Source organism: Gopherus flavomarginatus, chromosome 7, assembly GCF_025201925.1.
Source record: "Gopherus flavomarginatus isolate rGopFla2 chromosome 7, rGopFla2.mat.asm, whole genome shotgun sequence".
Classification (NCBI taxonomy): domain Eukaryota; kingdom Metazoa; phylum Chordata; order Testudines; family Testudinidae; genus Gopherus; species Gopherus flavomarginatus.
In genome coordinates this window covers 80,213,358-80,236,410 of record NC_066623.1, presented here as the reverse complement: position 1 = coordinate 80,236,410, position 23,053 = coordinate 80,213,358, and the positions used below count along the sequence as shown (strand labels likewise).

Here is a 23,053-nt window from a genome sequence, read left to right as displayed (position 1 = left end):
CAGATCCTTTTTAAGATTCATAGTCTCACTTGGCTCAACTGCATCTGCTTACTTCCCACCTGGGGGTGCCTCTGAAAACACTTGTTGGGATTTAACTTACAATACTCCATGGCACTGTCTGGCTTAATATGGTGTCCCACATGGGAATGTTACATTTTGGATAAGGGACCCCTTTGGTGTACCACTGAAAGACTGTGAGTCTTATCACAATAGTATCCCCTTATTTGGTCCTTACTTCAGCAAACCTCATCAGAAGTCAATAAAAATTTGCCTGAGCTAGGTCCAAAACACTGAGAAAGAACTTCAAAATTTTGCTTTGTGTGTGTGTATATATATATATATATGTCTAAAGAACTTAAATTGTGTTCTGGTCTCTCTCAGTTGCTGCTCCGAGGCAGTTAAATAAAGACAAATATATATTTAAATGAGAGTAGTAAGATTAAACATTAAAAAAAATCCATATTGTATGGAGAACAGAGAAATGCTATTAATATGCAAACATATATGTATATGTAATATAATCTTATTGGTTTACAGAACCGAACTCCTCTGAGGAGTGTCACAAATCCACATGATAGCCATGTGTGCTCAAATTTTGCATTTGGTTCTCTGATTTTACACTAGTTGAAAGATATGTAAAAACTCATGTAGGCAGACAGCTCCCTACTGACTACACTTCTAAGCAGCTTCACATGCATACATTATTCCAGCCAGATAAGGCTGGAAGTAACTTATGCTCAAAAATGAGCTTGAAATTTGTCTATTTCTGTTTCCATGGAAAGCCCTTTAGGGTTCTCTCTGACCAAATGACACACCCTTATCAGACTGTGGAATGATACATTGAGACAATCCACAAATGCATGACTTGTTCCCATAATGAGATATGCAGTGCAGATTTTCGGACAGAATTTGGCTAATCAACAAGTCAGATATGGTTATTGCAGATGTTTGTTGTTGCTTTTGACCAAATGCACCTTCTAAAAAAAACCTATATCAGCCGTTATTGTTTTGCTGTGATAGACTTGGAAACTTCTATAAATTTAAATTCCCTTTTTTTAAAATCATAACTTTGAGAACTGACCACTGAACAGACCCACCATACTTGTCATTAAAAGTAATATAGGCAATGAAGGATATTGATACCATGTTCCAAGAAATAATCTTTTGTATATACTATATCTGGCGGAACTGTAACCCTGAGATCAACTGAAGTGTGTACAAAGTCCCATTGAAATTGTTATGACTCCTACTGTATACCAGGTCAAGGGTTTAAAAATAAAATTTGATAGTTAACTTGCCTCATTGTAGTTAGATTCTAGATGATTTTAGTTCATCTGAAGATGCAGGGGCAAATTAGAGGGCATCTATTGGCTGTTCACCCCCCGAATATAGATAGATAGATAGAAACTACATTGAAATGGCAAAGTCAAGCACTCAAAAGTTAGGAAATGCTAGACTTAAAGGTGGCAGTGCCAAGCTTTGTTCAGACTCCTTGTGCATATGCACTGTGATAGTCTTTAACAACATGATCCTATACTGTTTTTCTCACAGGATTCCTGCCTACATTCAAGTCAGACAGCTTCCTCCTCTACACTGCCTGAGAGTCACCGCCCTGCACTTTAAGCAAGGGTGGGGTTTGTCTGGCTGGCCAGGAGAAAAGGGCAATGCTTTCTGGCATGGGGGGAGGAAGGGAGACATAAAACTTCTGGAAAAGCAGTCAGCATGGTAGATAACTCACCACCTAGAACTGAGGGGTTTAAAAAGGTCAGCCTGGGCCTGGACCTGCCCCTCACCACTGGAAGCAGGCCAGGGAGCACTCACTCTCCCTCCCTCTTTAGGTCAGAAATATGCCAGCTGTTTAGCTATATCTGCTGTGGGCATTATGCTTGCCACCCTGCTAAGGGGAGCTGGGAAGGAATTTTTCCGTTACCAACATATTGGCCAGGTGCAGTTGAGGTTTTTTCACCTTCCTCGCAGGAGGTTCAGGTGGGCTCTGTTCATGCATAGAATGATGGGCAGTATAGCAGATGTTCAGTGCAGGTACTCCATAAATTAAGGTACAAAAGAATGGATACATGGCTTGGAAAAGGAATTAAGGAGAGGTGCTTGGTAATTGAGCAAGCTGGGGCAGTTGCGGACTCCTCTGATTGCTACAGCAGGGAGCCAACCCCTCGTCATTATAGTCCACATTAACCCCTCCTACAAGCGGGGGGGTTGGTAAGGTCCTGGTAAGGGAATTGCTGGAGGGACCTGGATGAAAATGAGGGAAAGCTGGTGGAAGCCCCCTTGCCCCCGGAATTGGCTGGAATTGGAGGTTCCCAGCAGTGGATCTACTAGAAGGACAGAAAGGTGTGTGTATGGGGGGGAGGGCTGGAAAAAGCACCCCCCCCAGTGAATTGTGGGGGTTTTCACCTGCACTGCACATTTTATCTGCTGGGTTAGTCCCAGACATCTGATACTAAAGTTGTGGCCTGATTAAACCCATATCTAATTTCTCCTGTCAGCATAGTCAGACAACCAGCAGGGGAAGAACTGAGAGCACAGGAGAGACTGTTTCTCTGCTCTTAGTTCTGGCGGCCAGCGCCACAGCGGCTGCACCAATCATTACCGGTAAAGTCTGGCTCAGCATCTGCAGTCCTTGGCTGGAGCACGCTCTGTTCAGAGGGAATCTTTGGAGAATTTATGTGTGAAACTCTAAAAAGTCCCTACTGCGCATGTGCAAACTGAGATTTTTCAAAAACTTATAACTTGGCCAACTTTGAGCAGTTTTCCCAGAAAACAGCATAGGCACATTTCTAACACAAAACAATCCTCCTTCCCCCACCTCTACCACATTTCAGGTCCTTGCTCCAATGCATGGAGGTGGTAAAACTTCTCAATGAAATGGATGTAAGAATTTTTTTAAACAAGGCAAAACAACATTTTCCCTTAATCTCACTTTCAACAACTACTGAATCATTTTTGCTGAAAATTTCTAAAATAATTCAGCCTGACACAAACTCCTGACAAGGAAAATTTCAGCCCAAACGGTTAGGTTTTTGCAAAGTTATAAGTAGCCTTGGCCGATCTTTTTAAAATAATTTTGATGGATAATATCAATGTTTATTTTTTATTATTTTTATCCATTTAAATTTTCAGTTGCAAGAAATTATGCAGGAATCAGATAATAGTTATTTAATGACAGATGTTGAGATTCAAAAAGTTAAAGCTTTATAACTATTAAGACACAAATTGTCAACATCATGTGTCAAAATACACAAAGGAAATATCCTTATATCAAACTCTAATACGTTCTCAACTAGCATTTTTCTTATTTTGCCTATCTGTACATTTCAATTATTGATGGAAACATGTTTTTATATGTATGGTGACACTTACCAACATTTTGACATTTACCAACATTTGATGTAATCCTTCCAAACCTATTTAAGTACTGAAAGTAGCGTTTTATAATGAAAAGTGTTGGACAACCTTAGCTCTAGGTGGTACCACGAACCCCACCAATAATAAATATAGTTCAAATTCTTTTGCAATTTCCAAAACACAATTAAGGAATTAGGATGATATGCTAAAAATTATATAATACTATTTGGGTTATGTTCCCTGTACCATAAAACCACTATGAATTTAAATAATTTGCACTGAGTAGTTCCAGAAGATACAGTCAACATTCATTAATAAGCAAAGACATTGTCCTGAAAAATCAGAAAATTCTCTGACTTCTACAAACTATTTGTTTTAATATTGTTTTCTTTCAAACACAAACATATTTTTGTCCTCAATAAAACTAAACACTCTGTGTAATCTCAGCTTCTGTCACTTTCCCCTGTTTAGCACTCTAAATATTTAAACAAAGTAGATCTGAAAATCTCAAATGAGTAATCTTCCCCATATGTCTTTGCCCCTGAGCTATAACTATTAATGCACGAGCATCGCACTGACATGAAAGAGATAGCTATTAAAGTCCTACCTGCCCACAGGCCAGACCCATGCCTCTCTCCCCCATGCCATGAGGACATGATAAATTTAACTCCAGGGCATCTGCACCGGAAGCCTGTAAGACATGCACATACACATATATAAAGTTAATCATAAATATTATAACTCTTACGTTCAGGTACTTTTGGAACTTGACACAGATCACTCATTAAATGTAAGGGTTTTTTTTTTTCTGTCAACCTTTTTTCTTTTGGTGTTTAACAATAAATAAATATAAGCTAGAGTTGAGCTAGAGTTGTTTGGAAATATCTATCAGTCACTTAAGGGGAAAGACCATTATGAGAGGGTATTGCAGTTTCCTGAGGAAAAATCAGAAATTCAAAGTAAAGATTAAATTTATAAAGGAAAAAATAAAGTAAATATTTTACTTAAATATAAATATAAAAATTTAAATATATTTTAGATTGTTTATTCATATTGAAATGTGATTTTTATATTTCAGATTTTCAGATTGCAGGGCTTAGAAAAATGGGTGGGATATTGGCACTTTTCTTTATGAGGGTGGGACAAAAATCAGGACAAAAACCACAAAAGCTATAAGAAATAAGACTCAGTAAACCAGATTTTTACATTTGAAACAGACTGAAGATGCATATATACAAAGATGATAGCTAATAGTTTATAGGGTGGCCTTTTAAATCAAGTTCAAAGAAATTTTTACTTATACACGTGTATCAGCATAGAGAGCTTATATCTCAAAGCGTTTGGCTTGGCTCAGATAACAAACACTCTAACATTTGGATGCCTGTCTGAATTCTACTGAAGTCTCTTGGGTCTGCAAAATTAGTTGGGAAACTGTATGATAACAGGTTTCCTTGTGGCATTTCAATACTTCTGCTGCAGTTCCCAGCTGGAAACTGGACACGCAGTGGAATGAGAGGATGCATAATAATGAAAGTAATGTTAATCAAACTTCAAATGTTAAAAAAAAACCCACTGTTTTTAAGTTTGAGATATGCTGAAATTCAGAACGGAGCTTTTATTTTATCATAACCAGTTTGCCCATCTGTATAACTTACTAAAACTGATGAGAGAGTAAAGGATCCATCATGATTAAATGTGACATGCCTAGAAGAACTTTATTCAAAACTCAGCAAGAGTAGGGAAGTCACAATTCTGAAAAATGAAATCCATTATCTTCATCTGAAGAAACTATTTATGCAGTTCTCAGTCTCAGCAACTCAGAACCTCTGCTCAGGTGCTGATAACTGCAGGAAGACCATCTGGAAAACTTCATTTTCTCTTGTTCTATTTCACTATTGTACAGCCTCTTTGCAGAAGAGTTTTGAACTTTTGTCCACAGGCAGAACATCATTGCTAAATTGGTTCTTCGTATTTGTCACCATGTGTGTGTTTGAGATTAACAGGGAGATTAATAGCTTTTAACTCTGATTTTATGTCACAGGAATACCTTACCCCTGGAACAGCATCTGGCAAATCAAAACAAAAAACATACCATTAAATTACTGTGCTTCACTTCCTAATGTGTGGTTGTTAGGGAATCCCCCACAACAATCATACTGAGCCCTACTGTGCACTACTTGTACATTGCTTTTGTGAGAGATGCAGTGTACTGCCATGTATGTGCCTGTATATGTGAAATACATTCAGCCTCCTGGCCTGCATCTCTGACACAGAAGCCCCTTAAATTTTGGGAGGAGCAGTTCTGAACACTTGTTTTCTCCTCAAGGTAAAAGTATATGGTGAGAGGCCATTCAGAACCAACCAAAATCCCCAGGGAATGAACCTATTCAGATAGCAGTATAAGATTTAAAGTGGTCATCCCAATCCTTTAAAAATAAAAATTTAGGTGTCAGTGCCTTGTGACAGCTGAAGAATAGGTAGGGACTCTGGGAGGGGTGGGAGATGGAGGATAGTCCCTTGGTCTTTTGGATTTGTTGAAAGAGAGCCTACAATTAGTGTAGAAAAACCTTAAACAAGCCTCTTAGCCTGAGCTATTTGAAGATACATGTGCAACAAAAAAATTGTGAACAACATCACTATGACCTTGGGCAACCCAGTGTTCACACAACTGCAATGAGTTTTGCACAAAATATGTATCGTGAGGTATCACTTGAAAATTAACACTACACTGGTCAATAATATCATGTAAAGTATGTGTAACAATGTTGCATATGAAATTATGTATACTCACTAACATTTTATTTTAAAGTCTAGACTAAAAGGTGTTTAAACCGGGCACATCATAGGGAGTTGATAAACAGGGTTTCTGCAGACAAAGGAAAGAGGCTAATAAGATATGGCCCAATTTCAATGGGCCATTCGTTTGTATTGGAGGAAGAGAGAGTTTGCATAGTAGCATCTACCAATGAGGGAGGAACCAGCATGGAGCTATATCTTCCAGACCTCATGGCTCCTTTACTCAGCATGAGCTAATGAACTTTATCTGTAGCTACCCTTCAGAAGAATAGATTTCAAAGGTTCACTGAACTATAAACAGAGGGAAGTGAACCCCTAGGTTATCCATCACTTTAAGTAGACAAAGAAACAAAGACATTTGATCTCTGTGATGGGTCCTGGCCAGACCAGCCAGTAAAAAGCTGGAAAGAAACTTTGATTGAGAGAAAATAAAACTTGAACAAAGACGGTACCTTGCTAGATTACATTTTATACTTCTAGATGCTTTTTTCACTTTTATTTGCTCTTCCTTTATTTCTTTTACTTGGTATCTCTTAATCCACAATCTGTTGTTAACAAACTTGTTTTGCTTCCATTGTAAGTCACTAGTGCTGGCTAAACTCAGTAAAGTGTGTGATTTTAGTAAGCTGATAGGTTGGAAAGTTATACAGCAGGGATGGGCAAACAACAGCCCACAGGACAGATCCAGCCCACCAGCTGTTTTAATCCAGCCCTTGAGCTCCTGCTGGGAAGCAGGGTCTGGGGGCTTGCCCTGCTCTGGCACTCTAGCCAGATAGCAGGGTCAGGGGCTGCTCTATGCAGCTCCCAGAAGCAGCGGCATGGCCCCCCTCTGGCTTCTACATGCTCCAATGACCCTGCTCCAATGGTCCTCTCCAGCATTCCAATGGGAGCTGCAGGGCCAGCATCTGCAGATGGAGCAGAGTGCAGAGCTGCCTGGCCACACCTCTGCATAGAAGCTGGAGAAGGGACATTCCGCTGCTTCCAGGAGCCGCTTGAAGTAAGTGCTGCCTGTACCCCTAAACCTCTTCCCATGTCCCAACCTCCTACTCCAGCCCTGATCCCCCTCCCACCCTCTGAACGCCTCAATCCCAGCCCAGAGCCTACACCCCCAACTAGAGCCCTCACCCCCACCCCAATTTTGTGAGCATTCATGTCCCACCATGCAATTTCTTTTCCCAGATATAGCCCTCGGGCCAAAAAGTTTGCCCACCTCTGTTATAGTCTCTGCAGAGGTAGTGAACCTAATAATTTTTCTGTAAGAGTCCAGTGAGAGGGTCTGGACTCTGCAGGAAGATGATATGGGGCTGCAAGGAGTATCCAAGCAGGGTGAAGCTTATGGGCTGCTGGCTGGCTGTTTGGTTCACATTTCTGAACCAAAGTTGCAGTGTCTCAAGACACCCAAGATTACAAAGCAGACATTGACCGAATCCCTTAGTAGCCTGGATCAATCCCAAAATGTCTCAATCACTAAAATGATTGATTTATAAAGATTATACCCAGCTCATGTTTTGTGTTGGCATGGAGAGGTGTTTGGTAGTTCAGTTTGCAACCTCTTCTCTATGCCTCAGACCTGGTAATCTTGAAAACTTTATTGGAATCAACCATTTATAAACATTGAAATGGCGGTTAAACTAAATTCATGCATAATTTGTTCATCAGAAAAAAGCTGATGTCTGCTTCCATTGACTAGTAGGAAGAAGGGAAGATACTTAAAGATTTTTTAGAAGAAATATATAATAGAAAGATGAAAATGTGAAAAATCACAGTGATGTTTATAATAAGCTACAAGAAAATTAAAAGATCAGACATTATTTAAAGAATGTTCTTCTTCAAAATATATCAACCATGTTCCCTCTTTTAGTTGATACGGCGAAATGCTCCAAAAGGAGACACTAGCCACTGCACATTTAGACAAGAAGTCAGAAAGAAGTTCAGTAGTTGCTGGTACACACAGATAACTCCTGTGCTTCGAAGACTAATCACAAAAGTTAGTGGTAAACATTTCCCAACTGCACAAGTGGAGTCCGTAACTGTATACTCTATACAATTGCTTGCATCCGGGCACAGTGTTTGTTGTTGACCTCAGAAATAAAAATAATTAAAGAGCAGAGAACAAGAAAAAGCCCATGCAAGACCCAGTTAAGAATAAATAATATTTTCCCAAATATCTTTTCTCTAAGATAATTAGCAGAAATTAAAAATATAAAAAAAATACTGACAGATCCGATGACAGCAACATTTCATCTTCTCCTCACCAAGTTACTCTGGCAGAGAGCTCAAGACACAGTATCCATTCCCTTTGTCTTGTACTTGCCCCAAAACTAAAATTCTGTTCTATACTTACATTTTTTCTTATTGAACTGGAGTAACTTTTGCCTGCTGTGTGGTAAGTTTCAGCAGCTTTGAATGAATGTGACCATGGGAAAAGCTATCTATCATTTTCATGAGCCGTCCACTTCCTAGTCAGCTCTGCAACATGTGACTACAAAGCTGTTGTTACTTTTGTTATTGGCTTCCATGAAAAGCTGACCTTTAATATGAATAGGTCGGTCTCCTGTGGAGACAGAATTCACAACCTTCTGGGGCTTATGCACTCTGGAAGGCCATATTTATTATCTTCCGGATAGGGCCTTAAATATGGTACAGAAATATTACTGCATTTTATTATTTAACTACGCATGTCCATAACACACTAGGTGCTTTCCAAGCTGCGGACATTAAGAATTACTTTGACTGTGTAAGTTACATCACACTTTACAAAATATATTTATCCAACAACTCCACAGTTTCCAAAGTGCTACTGCTAATACAACTGCAGATTCAAAATGTGTCTTTTTTTTCCAAATTGATAGCAATTACAGATTAAAAGAACACTAAGCATTTTTGCCTTATAGAAAAGAAAGAAGAGGAGTAAGCGGCATGATAAAGCCATTCATCATAGTCAGTTTAAAAGCGGTAAAGCTCATGTCAAGCATGGATTCCGCAAAAGATTTCATGGTCAATTAAGTAAATACAGGTATAAAATGGACCTAGTGTTGAAGATCACAAAGCCAATTACTGATAATGTTTAATTTCACTTCCCTAAATCCCCAAAGTGATTTTTTTCCTCACAGGTTTAAAATGACCACAGGAAATGGAGAAGCATCATTCCAGATCACTCTCAGAGGCTTTAGAAGGCTTTGTGAAGAAAAACCAATTATATACATAAATATATACATATATGCACACACACAAATATATATACACTCATAAATATATGCACTCCCCCAATTATTTATGTGTGTGGTATTTATAATGTAATTAATTCTGAACTAAAGCTAAGAATAAGGACGAGCTAATTGGTTTTTCGTCACAAAGGGCATTAAAGCTTCTAACATTGATTTGGAAATACACCTCTCTATTTCCTGTGGACATTGTAAACCTTTGAGGAAAAAAATCTGTTCCATATTTAAAAAAATATGCTGTCTTAATCAAGTATTTCTTATGATATTCACCATGGACATAACTATTTTAATAGCTTTTTTTCCTTCAAATTGAAATACAAATTTCAGGTGTATGGTTGGTTGTTTGCATTTATGCAAGATTGGATTTATATTACAGAAAACCTGCTGACTGCTATTATATACAATGACTTTCTTTGCTATCATTTTTTCAAGTCTGTATTAAAACTAGAATAGCGTTAAATGAGCCTTTTATACTTTAAATATTCAAGAGTTTTATATTCAAAATTTCTTCTGTTGCTGTCAAACTAGTGTGCCTGTAGGCAAGGTAAGATCAAGTTAGGCTCTCAAAGGTAGAATTAAATTTTATCAGGGCATTCATCATAATATACAGTTTGCTTAAAATGCAAATAAAAAGTATATGGATTCAGAGACTAAAGGCTTTTCAGATAGTGTGTAAAAATCCAAGGGATGGGCTTTTATGGAATAGATGTTCTTTAAATTTACATTTCCTTCATTTTAATGAAAACACAGAATAAACAAATTGTGATGGACATGCTTAAAATGTTCATTTTTTACTTTGAATCTATTTCTTCTGTAGAGTTCCTTATTGCAGCTCTTTATTTAAGAAGAATAAAAACAAGACAAAAGAGATGATGAAATATATTAAGGAACAATTACCTCAGCCATTTTTGAAAGTTCAGTCCAGTCATCCTTGTTGTAGCTGCACATGATACTGGCAATTACAATCTGAAAAGAAAATACATACAATAATTTGTAAGCTGCTGTATAGGGGAATTATACCTACTATGTATAGTATAGTGACACAGAATCCTGTTGTACTTCCAACCAGTAACTATTATAGCACTGTATCTGCACACTGAAGGCAAAAAAGATCCACAGATTATCAATGTTTTCAGTATTAAAAAACAATTATTCAGTAAAACTGGCAATACTACACAACCTCAATTGCTCCCAAACAGTCAATTATAACAGGATTAGGCCTAGGCACGGTATCTAACAAGTGCATTACCAAACCTAGCTGTTTACTGGGGACAAAACTGTAATTTTAATAGTTTATTACTACTTACTATATCAACAGTATTGTAGGCACTTTACAGATAGATAAGAAGACATGTCTCTGTTCCAAAGAGTTAACAATCTAGATTGGCAGCACAGAAATACAAAACTCTCATTGATGTTAATGAAGCTAGGATTTGACCTGGGGGAAAAGGGGGAATGCAACACTGACATTCACTATACATCTGAGTAGCTCCACCAAATATATTTTTTTAAAATGTCCGAATCTTCTAATCTCCAGTTTAATCCCCCCATTAGGGGAAGAGAGGGGATAGCAGGCCATTTGGAGCAAGTTTGTTTTAATGAGGGGATGGCAGTAGGAAACAGAGTTACTCATGCATAAAGTTACAAAAAGGGTTAAGTCTTTGCAGGATTGGGGTCTAATTTATTGTTCACGTTCACCTCCTGGCAATTTTCAGTGCTACTATTTCCAGGTTTCTCCCTCTAAGATTATTCATATTCTTTTCCCTGAAGATTCAGCTTTCATTTTTCCAAGTTGAATTTCATTTGTTATTTTCTGGCCATTGTTGCAGTCTCTCAAGGTCTTTGTCTGTTATTACTCTTACCTCCCTGTTGTTCTCTACACCTCTCAGTTTTTGTATCTGTGAATGTAATTAAGTGCTGATTATCTCGGCTTCCAGTTCATTAAAGGTTTTAAATAAAACTGGACCTAACATGTCATCGCTGTTACTCTGGCTAGATACCTCTCTGCAACTCAACACATTGTTAGTATGGGCCTTCAGCCAATTTCCAATTTATGTGACGGTATCCAGTGAACTGAGACTAGAAGACAGCATCTGCCCTGGACTGCCAGACCTTAGGAGACTCCATCATATACTTTGAGGGACATCAGAAGAATGAGGGTGTCATATTTTCTGCTGGCATAAATCACTGAAGTCAATGGAGTTACACCAGCAAACAATTTAGCCCAAGAGATCCTAGCGAGGGCAGAAATAAAGGAAGAGGTTAAGAAGGAAAAAAATAGAATTGAAGGGATGTCCCTAGCCTTCTGGCAAACAGAGGCTAGGGACACCATCCTGGCCCATCCTGGCTAACAGTCATGGATGGAACAATCCTCCATGAATTTATCTAGTTCCCTCTGGGCAAATGTGATGGTTGGAAAACATGTGGAAGATGAGATATATTTAAGCTCTCCAGGGAAGCAGGCGAAAAGGGCAGGAGAAATGATGAGCATGGTTCCAGGGAAAATAAAAGGAGTTGCCCAAAGAGCAATTTACCAGCCAAAAGCAGTTTCATGCTTTTATAAAAAGAAATGTGAAATATAAATCTCTCTTTTTCTTCAATAAAAATGAAAAATTGCATTGTTCTAAAGAGTTGTTTTGGGTTTTTTTCTTTTTTCTTGGCAAAATAAAAGATTTTGAAGTACTATATTTCTCCTATTAATATATTTAATGTATATACCTTTAGTTGTATACCTACTAGCATAAATATAAAAAACAAATAAATTCTTGATTAAACATGCGCAGTCACTGTTGGTGTGTTTTATTGCACCCCTTAAAGTATATGAGAGGAATAATATGTCAATTCTGTTAATGACACTCCTTTATAACACATTTTAAAAAAAAAAACAAAAAAAAACCTTTTTATAGTTACAAGACAGGAAGTTCTATGGCCTGTATTATTCCGTAGATTAAACTAGATGATCACAATTGTCCTTTCTGGTATTGAAATCTATGAACTCTATTTCATAAGCATTTAAGTTATCTTGGAATACTCAAGATGACATAAGTGCTTATAAAACAAACATCAACAATAACAAATACTTTTTAACAACACAGTTTTTTGTATTAAATATCCAAGAGCATCAAAAGTTGAAGCTCATTGTGTTTCATACTTCATTATCAAAACTCAGTTTAGGAAAGTATGTATATATTCAGAAATTGAAGGGTAAAGAACTATATAAAATGCTGCACTGGCTGGATGCTGCCCAAGAACCCATGACTAAGACAGAAAGATACCCTGACAACATGAGTCACGGTCTGAAGTACATTGGAAATCTAGGAAACAATTCAAGTTCAATTTAAACCTTTATTTTTTTAGCAGGAAAAAGCTATAGAGCAAAAAAGGTGAATAAGTATAATTATAAGTAGATTAATTAGATTTTCTCAAGTGTTATTAATGAAGTTTGAAAATTCTACTGGGAGTATACGAAGGAGAAGGAACAAGATATGTGGTGTTTCAAGGAGCTGTTAATTAAGAAAACATAGGATCATAGAAGACTAGGGTTGGAAGAGACCTCCGGAGGTCATCTAGTCCAACCCCCTGCTCAAAGCAGGAGCAACCCCAACTAAATCATCCCAGCCAGGGCTTTGTCAAGCTGGGCCTTAAAAACCTCTAAGGATGAAGATTCCATCACCTCCCTAGGTAACCCATTCCAGTGTTTCACCACCCTCCTAGTGAAATAGTTTTTCACTAGACCTCCCCCACTGCAACTTGAGACCATTGCTCCTTGTTCTGTCATCTGCCACCACTGAGAACAGCCGAGCTTCATCCTCTTTGGAACACCCCTTCAGGTAGTTGAAGGCTGCTATCAAATCCCCCCTCACTTTCTCTTCTGCAGACTAAATAAGCCCAGTTCCCTCAGCCTCTCCTTGTAAGTCATGTGCCCCAGCCCCCTAATCATTTTCATTGCCCTCCACTGGACTCTCTCCAATTTGTCCACATCTTTTCGGGGGGGGGGGGCACAAAACTGGAGGCAGTATTCCAGATGTGGCCTCACCAGTGCCAAATAGAGGGAACATGTTTATTAAATATTGTTTAATGTTAGTATTCACACTTAAAATTATGCATGTATCTGTGTCTAACGTAGTGGATCATGGTAACAATAATATAGTTGAAAGCAGAAATTGCATTTCTACTGTAAATGTTCATGTGAAAAATATGATAAGAAAGTTTGAAAAATAATATTCTTGTTTTATTCTCTCTTTTTCGTAATGTTCTCTTACAACTTGAAATTAAAACTGATTTTCCTATTTCAAACCCAATCCTCCACTTTTGTAAACAGTCCTTACTCAAGGGACTACTCCCTCAGATGAGACTGGGACAAATAATACAAGAGCTACTCTTGTAGGTAATGATTTATCCTTTTTCATTTGATAAATATTGCTTTCTCTGCATTTCTAATGGTGCTCAGTTTTGTTTACATCTTTCTTTCATTCAACAGCATCAATGATACTAGTGCAGCTCTGGGAACAGGGTTCATTATTTAACTTGTGTTCCTTCTACGAGCTCTTTCACCAAAAAGCCTCTGTAGTTAGGCTAATTTCACTTGATATCAATAACAAAATCATGTTTTAATAGCCAGGTAGGGCACTTTGATGATGTCAGAGGCATGTATTAATGCCTAACAACACAGGGCTGGGAATTTATCAAGAAAATGCAGAGCAAAACCCATACGCTTATTATATGCAATGGATGGAAAATAAGGGAAGCAAAAAAGACATAGGATAAAAATCATTCCCTTCATTTTTTAGCATAAAATAATATACCCATTAATTGCAAATTTCTTGATCCTCTCCCACCTGTTATAGCACTCCATAGACTACTGGCCTCTAAAATGTCAGTTTGAAAAAGTACATGAACCTACAGAGCAATTTCCCACAAACATATCCTAGAATTTAAGCATCCAATGACATTTTTCAATAAATTTGTAAAGGCAGAGTGATGTGCAGCCGAGACCTTGTCTCCCAAGGATCAACTCAGAATGAATTTTTATATTTGACTCCTGTCAGGAGTCCAGAAAAAGAGATTTTATAATAGAAATACAGAGAAAACTTTAATTATGATTACATTGGTCTACAATTTTTGAGAAGTCGTCTGCTTCAGAGATAAAATGTGATATTTTGATGTGCTGAATTCAAATATGACAATTAAAACAACTGATTGGTTACTGTTTCTAAGATATTTAAGTTTTTACATTTTATGTCTATGTATATTGTGTAGATAGTAGAGTTTTAATCATAAATTGTAAACCTAGGTCTTTTCATGTGTTTATGGTTGCTTTACATGATAATATTTCACCTGTCTTGTTTATGTAACACTTTAAAAATCAGCAAATGGGTTATATAAATAAAATTTATTATGAAACAAGAGGCAAAAAACTATTCTGTATGTAGTTTAGTCCTATTTAGTGTCTACTCGGTGCTTCTTGGCTTGTCTCTTGTATTCATTAAATGGAGCATCTCTTGTCACTGTCCAGCAATAGTCTGCAAGCATTGATGGGCTCCATTTGCCCTGATAGCCTGCCAGGAGATTCCACTGCTGTAGTCTGGAGCCCAACAGCTCTGCCTTACTCTTGGGTAGTTCCAAATCCCTGACAAGGTCATTCAGTTCACCTTGTGTTATGAGGTGTGGTTCAGAGGAGGAGGATGGGAGAAAATGTGGGTCCTGTGACATTGATGGTTCAGGACCAGAAGTTTCATCCTCTTCCTCGTCTGACTCAAGTGAGAATGATTTTGGTGCATCAGGAACCGGCAGTTCTTCTCCGTGGGGTACTGGGCGTATAGCTGATGGAATGTTTGGATAATGCACAGTCTACTTTTTCTTCTTTGACACATCTTTCCCAACTGGAGGCACCATGCAGAAGTAACAATTGCTGGGATAATCTGTTGGCTCTCTCCAAATCATTGGCACTGCAAAAGGCATAGATTTCCTTTTCCTGTTCAACCACTGGCGAAGATTTGTTGCACAAGTGTTGCAGCATATGTGTGGGGCCCACCTCTTGTTCCGATCTCCAATTTTGCAGCCAAAATAAAGGTGATAGGCTTTCTTAACGATAGTGGTTATCCTGCGCTTTTGTGATGCAAAAGTCACTTCACCACAAACAGAGCAGAAGTTATCTGCACTGTTCACACAAGTACGAGGCATCTCTGCTCACTCTGGCTAAACAGAAATGTGTCCCTTTGCAAAATCAAACACTGACAAATAAGAGAGCACGACACTGTATGATTTCTAGAGCTGATATAGGGCAATTTGTTCAGCAGAGTGATGTAAGCTTCGTTATGATTGCATCATCTATGACTTCTAGGAATAACATGATGCAATTCATATCATGTATGACGCAATACCAGCTTCAGATTGCATCATTCACTGTTTTGCCTAAAAAGCAAGTACTGTCCAAACCCAGTCATAGATTTATTCATAGATCCAGTCAAAGATGTATTTTAGTCATTTCTGGTTTAAATTGAGATCCCTTCCCTTTATAACTCACTTATCCTCTGCCATTCCCAAGTCAAGGGTCGTATATACTGACCCAATAGCATATCTTGAAAACTAGAGCCAATCAACAATTTTAAGCATCATTTTTGTTCTCAGTGACCCAGAATTAGTAAAGTTGGACTACAATTATTTCAGAAGCATTTTGGCTGTAGAGAAGTGTTATATGCTCACTTTACTTACATAAGTAGTCTATTTACTGACCAATAGAGCATGCAACAAAGCTACTGCTAAAATGTAACATCTCGTAAATGAATGTGGGCTAAATTGTGGCTTTACCATAAATCCTGAATAAGGAGCAGCATGTGTTTGTGCTGACTTAGAAGCAGATTAGAGAACCAGTCATGACTGTATCACAATCTGGTGCCCAGTTCTCCCCTTGGTCCAGAACAGAAGTGCCAGCCCTGTATTGGGCACAGATTACTTTCCTCTTTGCACCAGCGAACTACACTGGCCAGAGCGTATATGTGCATGTGTGGGAGGTGAGGTGTAGCATAGCCTACTCCCCTCCCACCCATGCTGGAGCGGGGAGGAGTGGCCCCAGAGACACTTGTTTTCCCTCACATTACTCCCTGTGATATGAGTAGTCCACGCAGAGGAGTAAATGGATTCCTTACTCCCTGAGCAGGCACACAGGACGAGTGACAATCTCTCACTGGGCTTACAATGACTAAGAAAAAGTTTGTGAACTTAAGTCAGACTGCACGTTTAGAACAGGCTGCATTAGGGACAGGGCTTTCTTGATTATTCACGCAGTAAAAGGCCCGGAAAGAATTTTTTTTTCTTTTGCACTATAATCTGCCATTCAGATCAGGAATTGTAAGATGAATATTAGGTTTTTTAACTACAGTACAAAAAGCTACATTTGCACAGTTCTGTAACTAATGCATTAGAATTTGTTTACTTAAAAGGACATTGTTAAGGTACTTCATAGATTATTTTTCCTTACTGTTTATAATAACCCCCTAAAAGTTTGAAACAGAAATCTCTTTCCTTCATAAATATTTCTTCCCTTCCCTATGCGTATGTGTCTGCATCATGAATTTTGTGATTTTGGTTTTTAATTTTTAAGTAAAAGAAACATGGAAATATTTGTTTTGATGTGTCCTTTTATCCCCTAACACACAGAATTCATTATAAAGACTTTTTAAACAAAAAGAAAAAAGATTGGACCTACTTTGGGTCTGCCAATCTTGACCACTTCTATTTAAAAATAGGCCATTTTAAAGCTTTATCTGGAGTATTCAAAAGGTATAGATTAGTTCACACAATTTGTCCAGTTACTTTTCTGGAAGGAAGAGGGGAAGCCTCAGTAGATTCAAAGGTTCTGACAGGTCTTTAGATAGTTGGATTTTAAGATTAACATTCCTATATTCAATACAGTAGCTATCTCTGACAGATCCCAGTCCTATCTATCTTCAATAATCATACTTATGATTCTCCCTCCGCTAGCCCTATCCCTTTCTCTTCCTAGGCTATTCTCCCCATACTCAAAAAACAACAGCCACCCTACCCATAATTGATTTTTCTTCATTCCCTTCCCTCTTTATCCCTAGGATTATCCTCAATTAACCCAAGTGTTATGAAAGTCCTGCACCAAGTTCCATTTAAAAACTGCTGCAAGCTTTAACCTGTGCTATCACTCTATTCTCTGCACCAAAGAATGCACTCTGAAGTACTTTTGAAAATCTCCATGAACAGAAAGAAACTGTTGGTATTTTCACTTTGAGAAATTTCTACTAAGGCTGTAAAACAAGGAAGGAGCTACAGGGAGGTAGAACGATTAGCTTTGTAACAGTTGCCTATCTGAAAAGAAGAGTTCACTAACTTGACTAAGATATGGAAGAGGAAGAATGGCTCGATGGGCAGGGAGAACAGATTGGTAGATAGAAAAAGTGTGTAATGTATATATGAGATTATTCTGAGTTTATCTAAACTTCAGAAATGAATATCATTTGGTTTTGATAAATAGGAAGAGCACAATCCTGGAAAGTTGCCATTAGTTCCAAACCATTTTGCCAATCCTAAACCAAAAAAACATAGCTTAGACCCTAGACTGGTTTGGTCTGGAGAAATTGAGCCCAACTGCTCCCAAAGAGAACTCCTTCATTTCAAAGAATCTACCCTGTAAGAAGAAGAACAGACAAACTGCATGAATAGGCTTTGTAAATCATTAACAAAAATCACAGGTTGGGGTGATTTTTCAGAAAGCAGTGGGAAAATGGAGTGATGTTCATCACCCATGAAGGCTTGGTAAAACAGGGCAAACTGTTATCAACTGGATCTTAATCTCAGAGCGAAATTCACCGCTATACAGAGGCCAGAACAAGGGCTATGTGGCACTCAAACCTAACCTTTGTCCTGTTTCACCTAGACACAGTAAGCGTTCCCATTCCCATCTAGCACATTTCAAGAAAGCACTTACAAATGCAGCAGGATGATGGCTGTTCAGTGAAAATAGTTTACCACAGGCTATATTTTTCAGTTATTACAAGCAAATGCCTCAGTCCTTACTTAAAAACCAAAAAAGGCCAACCAAAGTTTGTTGTAACTTTGTATCAGATAAAAGAATGAATGCACACTGCAGGCCACAGGCCATATTCTGCCCTATTTTGTGGCACTCTAGTGGTATAAAGTGGTAGTAAAGGGGGCAGGTTCCTTTAGTTGTATAGAACTGATGTAATGACTTTATGCTAGCCTACCTCTATACCCTCAAGTCTAGGAAGCATGTCAGAAGCCGTTCTTTGCCAGAGTAATGACTCATGGAGGGCCACTACAAGCTAGTGCAACTCAAAACATTGCTCAGTTGCTCTAAGTTTCACCAAGCACCAGTGTCAGAATTGCGGCAGTGAAAAGGTGCTGTAGTGATGTGGCTAGAGCAGTGCCTCCTTGTGGACTTTCCAGATGCCCTGATGAGATCATAGGGAGAGGAGAGGAGAGAAGAAGTCTCCATCTCCAGTGCCCATTGCGGTGGGCCCTGGTCCACCAGCTAATTGTCCCTTCAGTCCTACTCTCTTCTGCAGGGCTGGAGGGGCTTAGCCCTGAAATTCTCTAAAACAAAAAGCAAACCCAACCAATACTGGGCCTCCCACCAGTCTTCCTGTGAGGCATCCCTGTCCTTTTCTTTGGGCTCAGTTCCTAAACAGTCTCTTACTTGTGTGTCACTTGCTTCTTGGGGGTCTAACTGCTCCTCTCCAGTGGATGTTCCAGGTAGCAGGCCCATATCTCCACAACTTGGCGAGCAAAGCTCCCTTTAGGCAAAGATGCAGAGCTCTAGCTTCCTTCCTGGATAGTCAGCTCTGAACTTAGCTAGGCTCTCTCCTTTTATTCCCCCCTCCAGGCTTGGCACTGGCTGCAGGCATACCAGTGGTGGAGCTAGCTGGGCCCACAGGCCCTCCTTAACACCTTCTCTGCTGGCGTGGGGCCTCTCTGCCCCATCACAGGTGTCTTAAAACCATTTCCCCCCTATGAATTTGGCCCATTAAACTCAAGGTTTTTTTCCCCAAGCTGCTGTGAACTCTTCAGGCATAGCTCATCACTATCATATGTTAGCAATTTGGCAAATTTGTCAGACTCTCATGCTGCTTCCTATTATGATGTCTTATTTGCTCTACAGAAGCATCTAAGAATACCACTCATAGACCAGAATCCCATTGTGCTAAGTGTTGTACAAACACAGAAGAAAAAGACAGTCCCTGCCTTAAGGAGCATATGGCAAGAGACAACAAGTGAATATAGACAGACAAGTGGGGGCACAAAATGAAACAATGAGACATTAAATAAATAATTGCAGTTTCCTACTCCCAAATCATTGATTTGGCTAATTTTTTTTACTCTCCACCTTGCCTCTTCATCAGGCTCTTGGAATCCCACATGTTTCCATCTGGTGTACACAATTCTTTTGTGCACAGCTGCATGGAACCTTACAGTCTGAATTACTAGTTTATACAATGAAAAAGTTTCTAAAATACATCTCAACAGAAAGAATATTCTGTTTATAATAAATATTACACACACACACACACACACACACACACACACACACACACACACACACACACACACACACACTTAAATGTACAGTAGTGAAAAATAATCAGCACCCAAAAGATGTTTTCTTGTTCAAAACTTTTAGGAGCCAGTTAAATTGTGTTGCCTTGTAGACCTGTCCAGGTTTTTATTTTACTTTGCTTTTTCATTGCAGTTTTTGATTTGTTGCAGAACTGAAATAAAAATAAGCTTCTTATTAAAAACTACCTAGAATAGCAAATCCCATGCAATAAGAGAGTTAACAATTGTAAACCCTGTCATGTCTCTGAGAAGCAGAGGAATTATCTTGTTATCAATTTAATAATGGAACACTGAAGTAAATGATGCCATCCACTGACACCAGTAACACTCTCTCTCCTGGGAAATTCATGTCTGTAGGAACTGTCAATCTAGATGGATATGGACATATTAAACATTGTACCTTCAGTCCATAAATCTATTCTTTCTATGCTGCCTTAATAAAAAGATTCTGCATGGTGATAAAGACAAGCAATGCAGAATGTCTTGACATTACTGACCTACACTCCTCCTATTTAAGAAAAATCTTTCAGAGAGTGGATATTAAATAATTTAACAATCTCTAATTTTCCTTGTTTTTCCTCATATCTTGTATTTAAAATATCTTCAAGAGATTTTATGTCAATAAAGACTGAATAATTACATGAAGATGCAAATAGTGACTAATGCTGTATTTATTATCCAGCTGTCTTTGTTTAGAAAGCTAGCTGCTTACATTCCTATCTTTGCTTTATATCTTTTCCACCATTTTTTTCAAACTAAAGTGGAAATAATATACAGTACATCTAAACACAAAGAAACAAACACACAAAAACTCACACACAGGGGCGGGGAGGGGGATATTTCAAAGAACAAAAAGGGCCACATCTGAGGCTAAACTGAAATGTTTATTCTCAAAGCAGGAAAAAATTGATCCTGTGACAATGTTCAGTTATGATGACTCCAGTTCTATTACATCAAAAGACAGATGTAGATTTAATCAGATTACTGATGGATGTCGATGAGGTAGACTGGGATATAACTCCAAATGAAGGCACATAGTCGCTAAGATCCAATGTAAGTCCTCAGGCAAATGAAAACTGGGAGCTGGAGACAAGCCAATTTCTCAATAAAATAATAAAACGTTGTTGCTTTCGCTGCAACAGGAAGCTAAGCAGACCACATCTGATGAGCTATCACCTGATATAATAGACCACTAGCTTGATTTCTAGAGATGTTCTCCACCCACAGTTCCTCAGAGTTGTGGGAGCACTGCACAAATGAGGAAGGCCCAAATCACAAGTTCCATGCAGCGCTTATTGTAGACACGATAGTGATAGGTGTAAGAGATAGAACAATATCAGTGAATAAATCTGACAGCCACAGCAACATAGGAATCCTGTGCATTTACATGGAGAGCTGGCTGAAAAATTACACTTTCTTCCTGTGGAAAATGTTGTTGGCCGAAACACTGGAAAAAATAGTTTAAAAACCATAACATTTTCAATGAAAAAAAAATTGACCATAGACTGAAAAATTAGAAGTGTTCAGCCAAAAAAAATCAGTTTTTTTAATTAAAAATACCAAATGTTTTAGAGGAAAGAAGACATTATCCTTGAAAGATGTCCAACAAAGGCAAAATCAGTACCTGGATAGCACACTTTAGGGAGACAGGAAATCTGTAGGTGATCAGAAAATCCAGGGTCATTATATGGGGGAGCATCAAGAGGTTCATCAGTTCAGATAAACTCCTCAAAGTCTAGAAGCTCATATAAATCTTCTGAAACATTACCTGATGGCTGCAAACTGGCCTGGAAACTCAACAAGATCCTTGGTATTTTATATTTAGGGTAAGGATGAAAATGACAAAGGAATAACTTTTCCTTCAGTCTCTCAGCCTTTTTGGTACACAGCAAAACCAAAATACATATGTGTAATCACTTGAATATTAATGAAGGGAAAAATACACAATCTAAACAAGACTGAACCTGGGAGAGGCGTGAAGGTTTGGGTTCGACTCCATTCTTAGATAACTAGTGAATCACTGCTTGGAATTTACAGTTCCTGCAGGATGCTGCAAAGTTTGTAATACCCATGCAGGAGTACCTTTTGGGAAGCAACACTATTAAGAGGAGGCAAGGGAGGTCAGCGTATGGTCAAAAGAGCTAATGGAAAGAGATTATATCTGGTTTTACACTATTTCAGACACAAACTATAACCTGCAGCTAAAAGTTAGTTGGTTTTTCCCCAATACAGATTTTTTAACATCTATTGATCAATTGATATATGGTACGTATATAGCTCCCATTTGTATCTGAGCGCCTCACAGCCTTAGCTCTTTTCCATTTTAAGCTAATTTTCATTTTACAAATGGGGAACTGCGGTGCAGAAAGCCACAATGGCATGCCAAGGTTGCACAGGAAATTTACACAAGTCATTTTGAAATAAGAGAGGTGTTTTCAGTGGTAGATCCTGAACACCAGAGGCACAGGCACTTGGAGACAGAATGAACATAATCACTTATGTTGCCATTTAAATATAGTGCATAGCTAATGGTGCAACAGTGATTTACCCTACAGAGGATATGGCACTATGTTGCCTGCTAGCCATAGCCATGGCAGGAGCAACACAGTGGCCAAACTCTTTTACATGGAGTGCACTAGATATATTTCTTTATACCACTGCATCTCTTACTCATTCTGCCCCCCTTGCTAGCTAGAGGATCTGAGCACTGATCTCTCCATTGCGCTCTCTCCCTCTTCATATGTTCTGTTTTCCTTCTTTTCTCTCTATCATTTCTCTCTCTTCCCCCCCATCCCCTTCCCAGGTTCCTATCTCTCTCTCTCAGTCTGTCTCTGTGTTCATCTTGCTCCAGTGTTCCTCTTGCTGCCTCCTCCATACACAAAGGTCTCGTCTACTTTCCCCACTGCCCTCGAGCACAGCTGGTCAAACCTCTTTTTGGCAACTGAATTTTGCAAACGAATAATCCTTTTTTCACTAAATAATCCTTCGGTGATTCTCCTCCCAACCCGGTTACTGAGTCAGTTCTACACATGTTGTTCCCCGGTGTATTCCCTCTCCTCTTCCTCCTT

The 23,053-nt window shown here is 38.6% G+C and overlaps 1 protein-coding gene across 3 annotated transcripts in view; it reads right to left on the bottom strand.

Moving 5' to 3' along the window:
• Nucleotides 1–23,053, bottom strand: part of DPYD (dihydropyrimidine dehydrogenase) — a 616,437-nt gene that overhangs the window by 137,528 nt on the left and 455,856 nt on the right. For all 3 annotated transcript variants that reach the window (XR_007775327.1, XM_050960937.1, XM_050960938.1), the window contains exons 15-16: nt 10,281–10,349; nt 3,971–4,054 (exon numbers count right to left, since the gene is read on the bottom strand). Coding sequence is in view for 2 of the 3 variants with exons in the window: in XM_050960937.1 (XP_050816894.1) it covers nt 3,971–4,054; nt 10,281–10,349 (153 nt within the window). In the remaining variant the exon portion in view is untranslated. The remainder of the gene's footprint in view (nt 1–3,970; nt 4,055–10,280; nt 10,350–23,053) is intronic.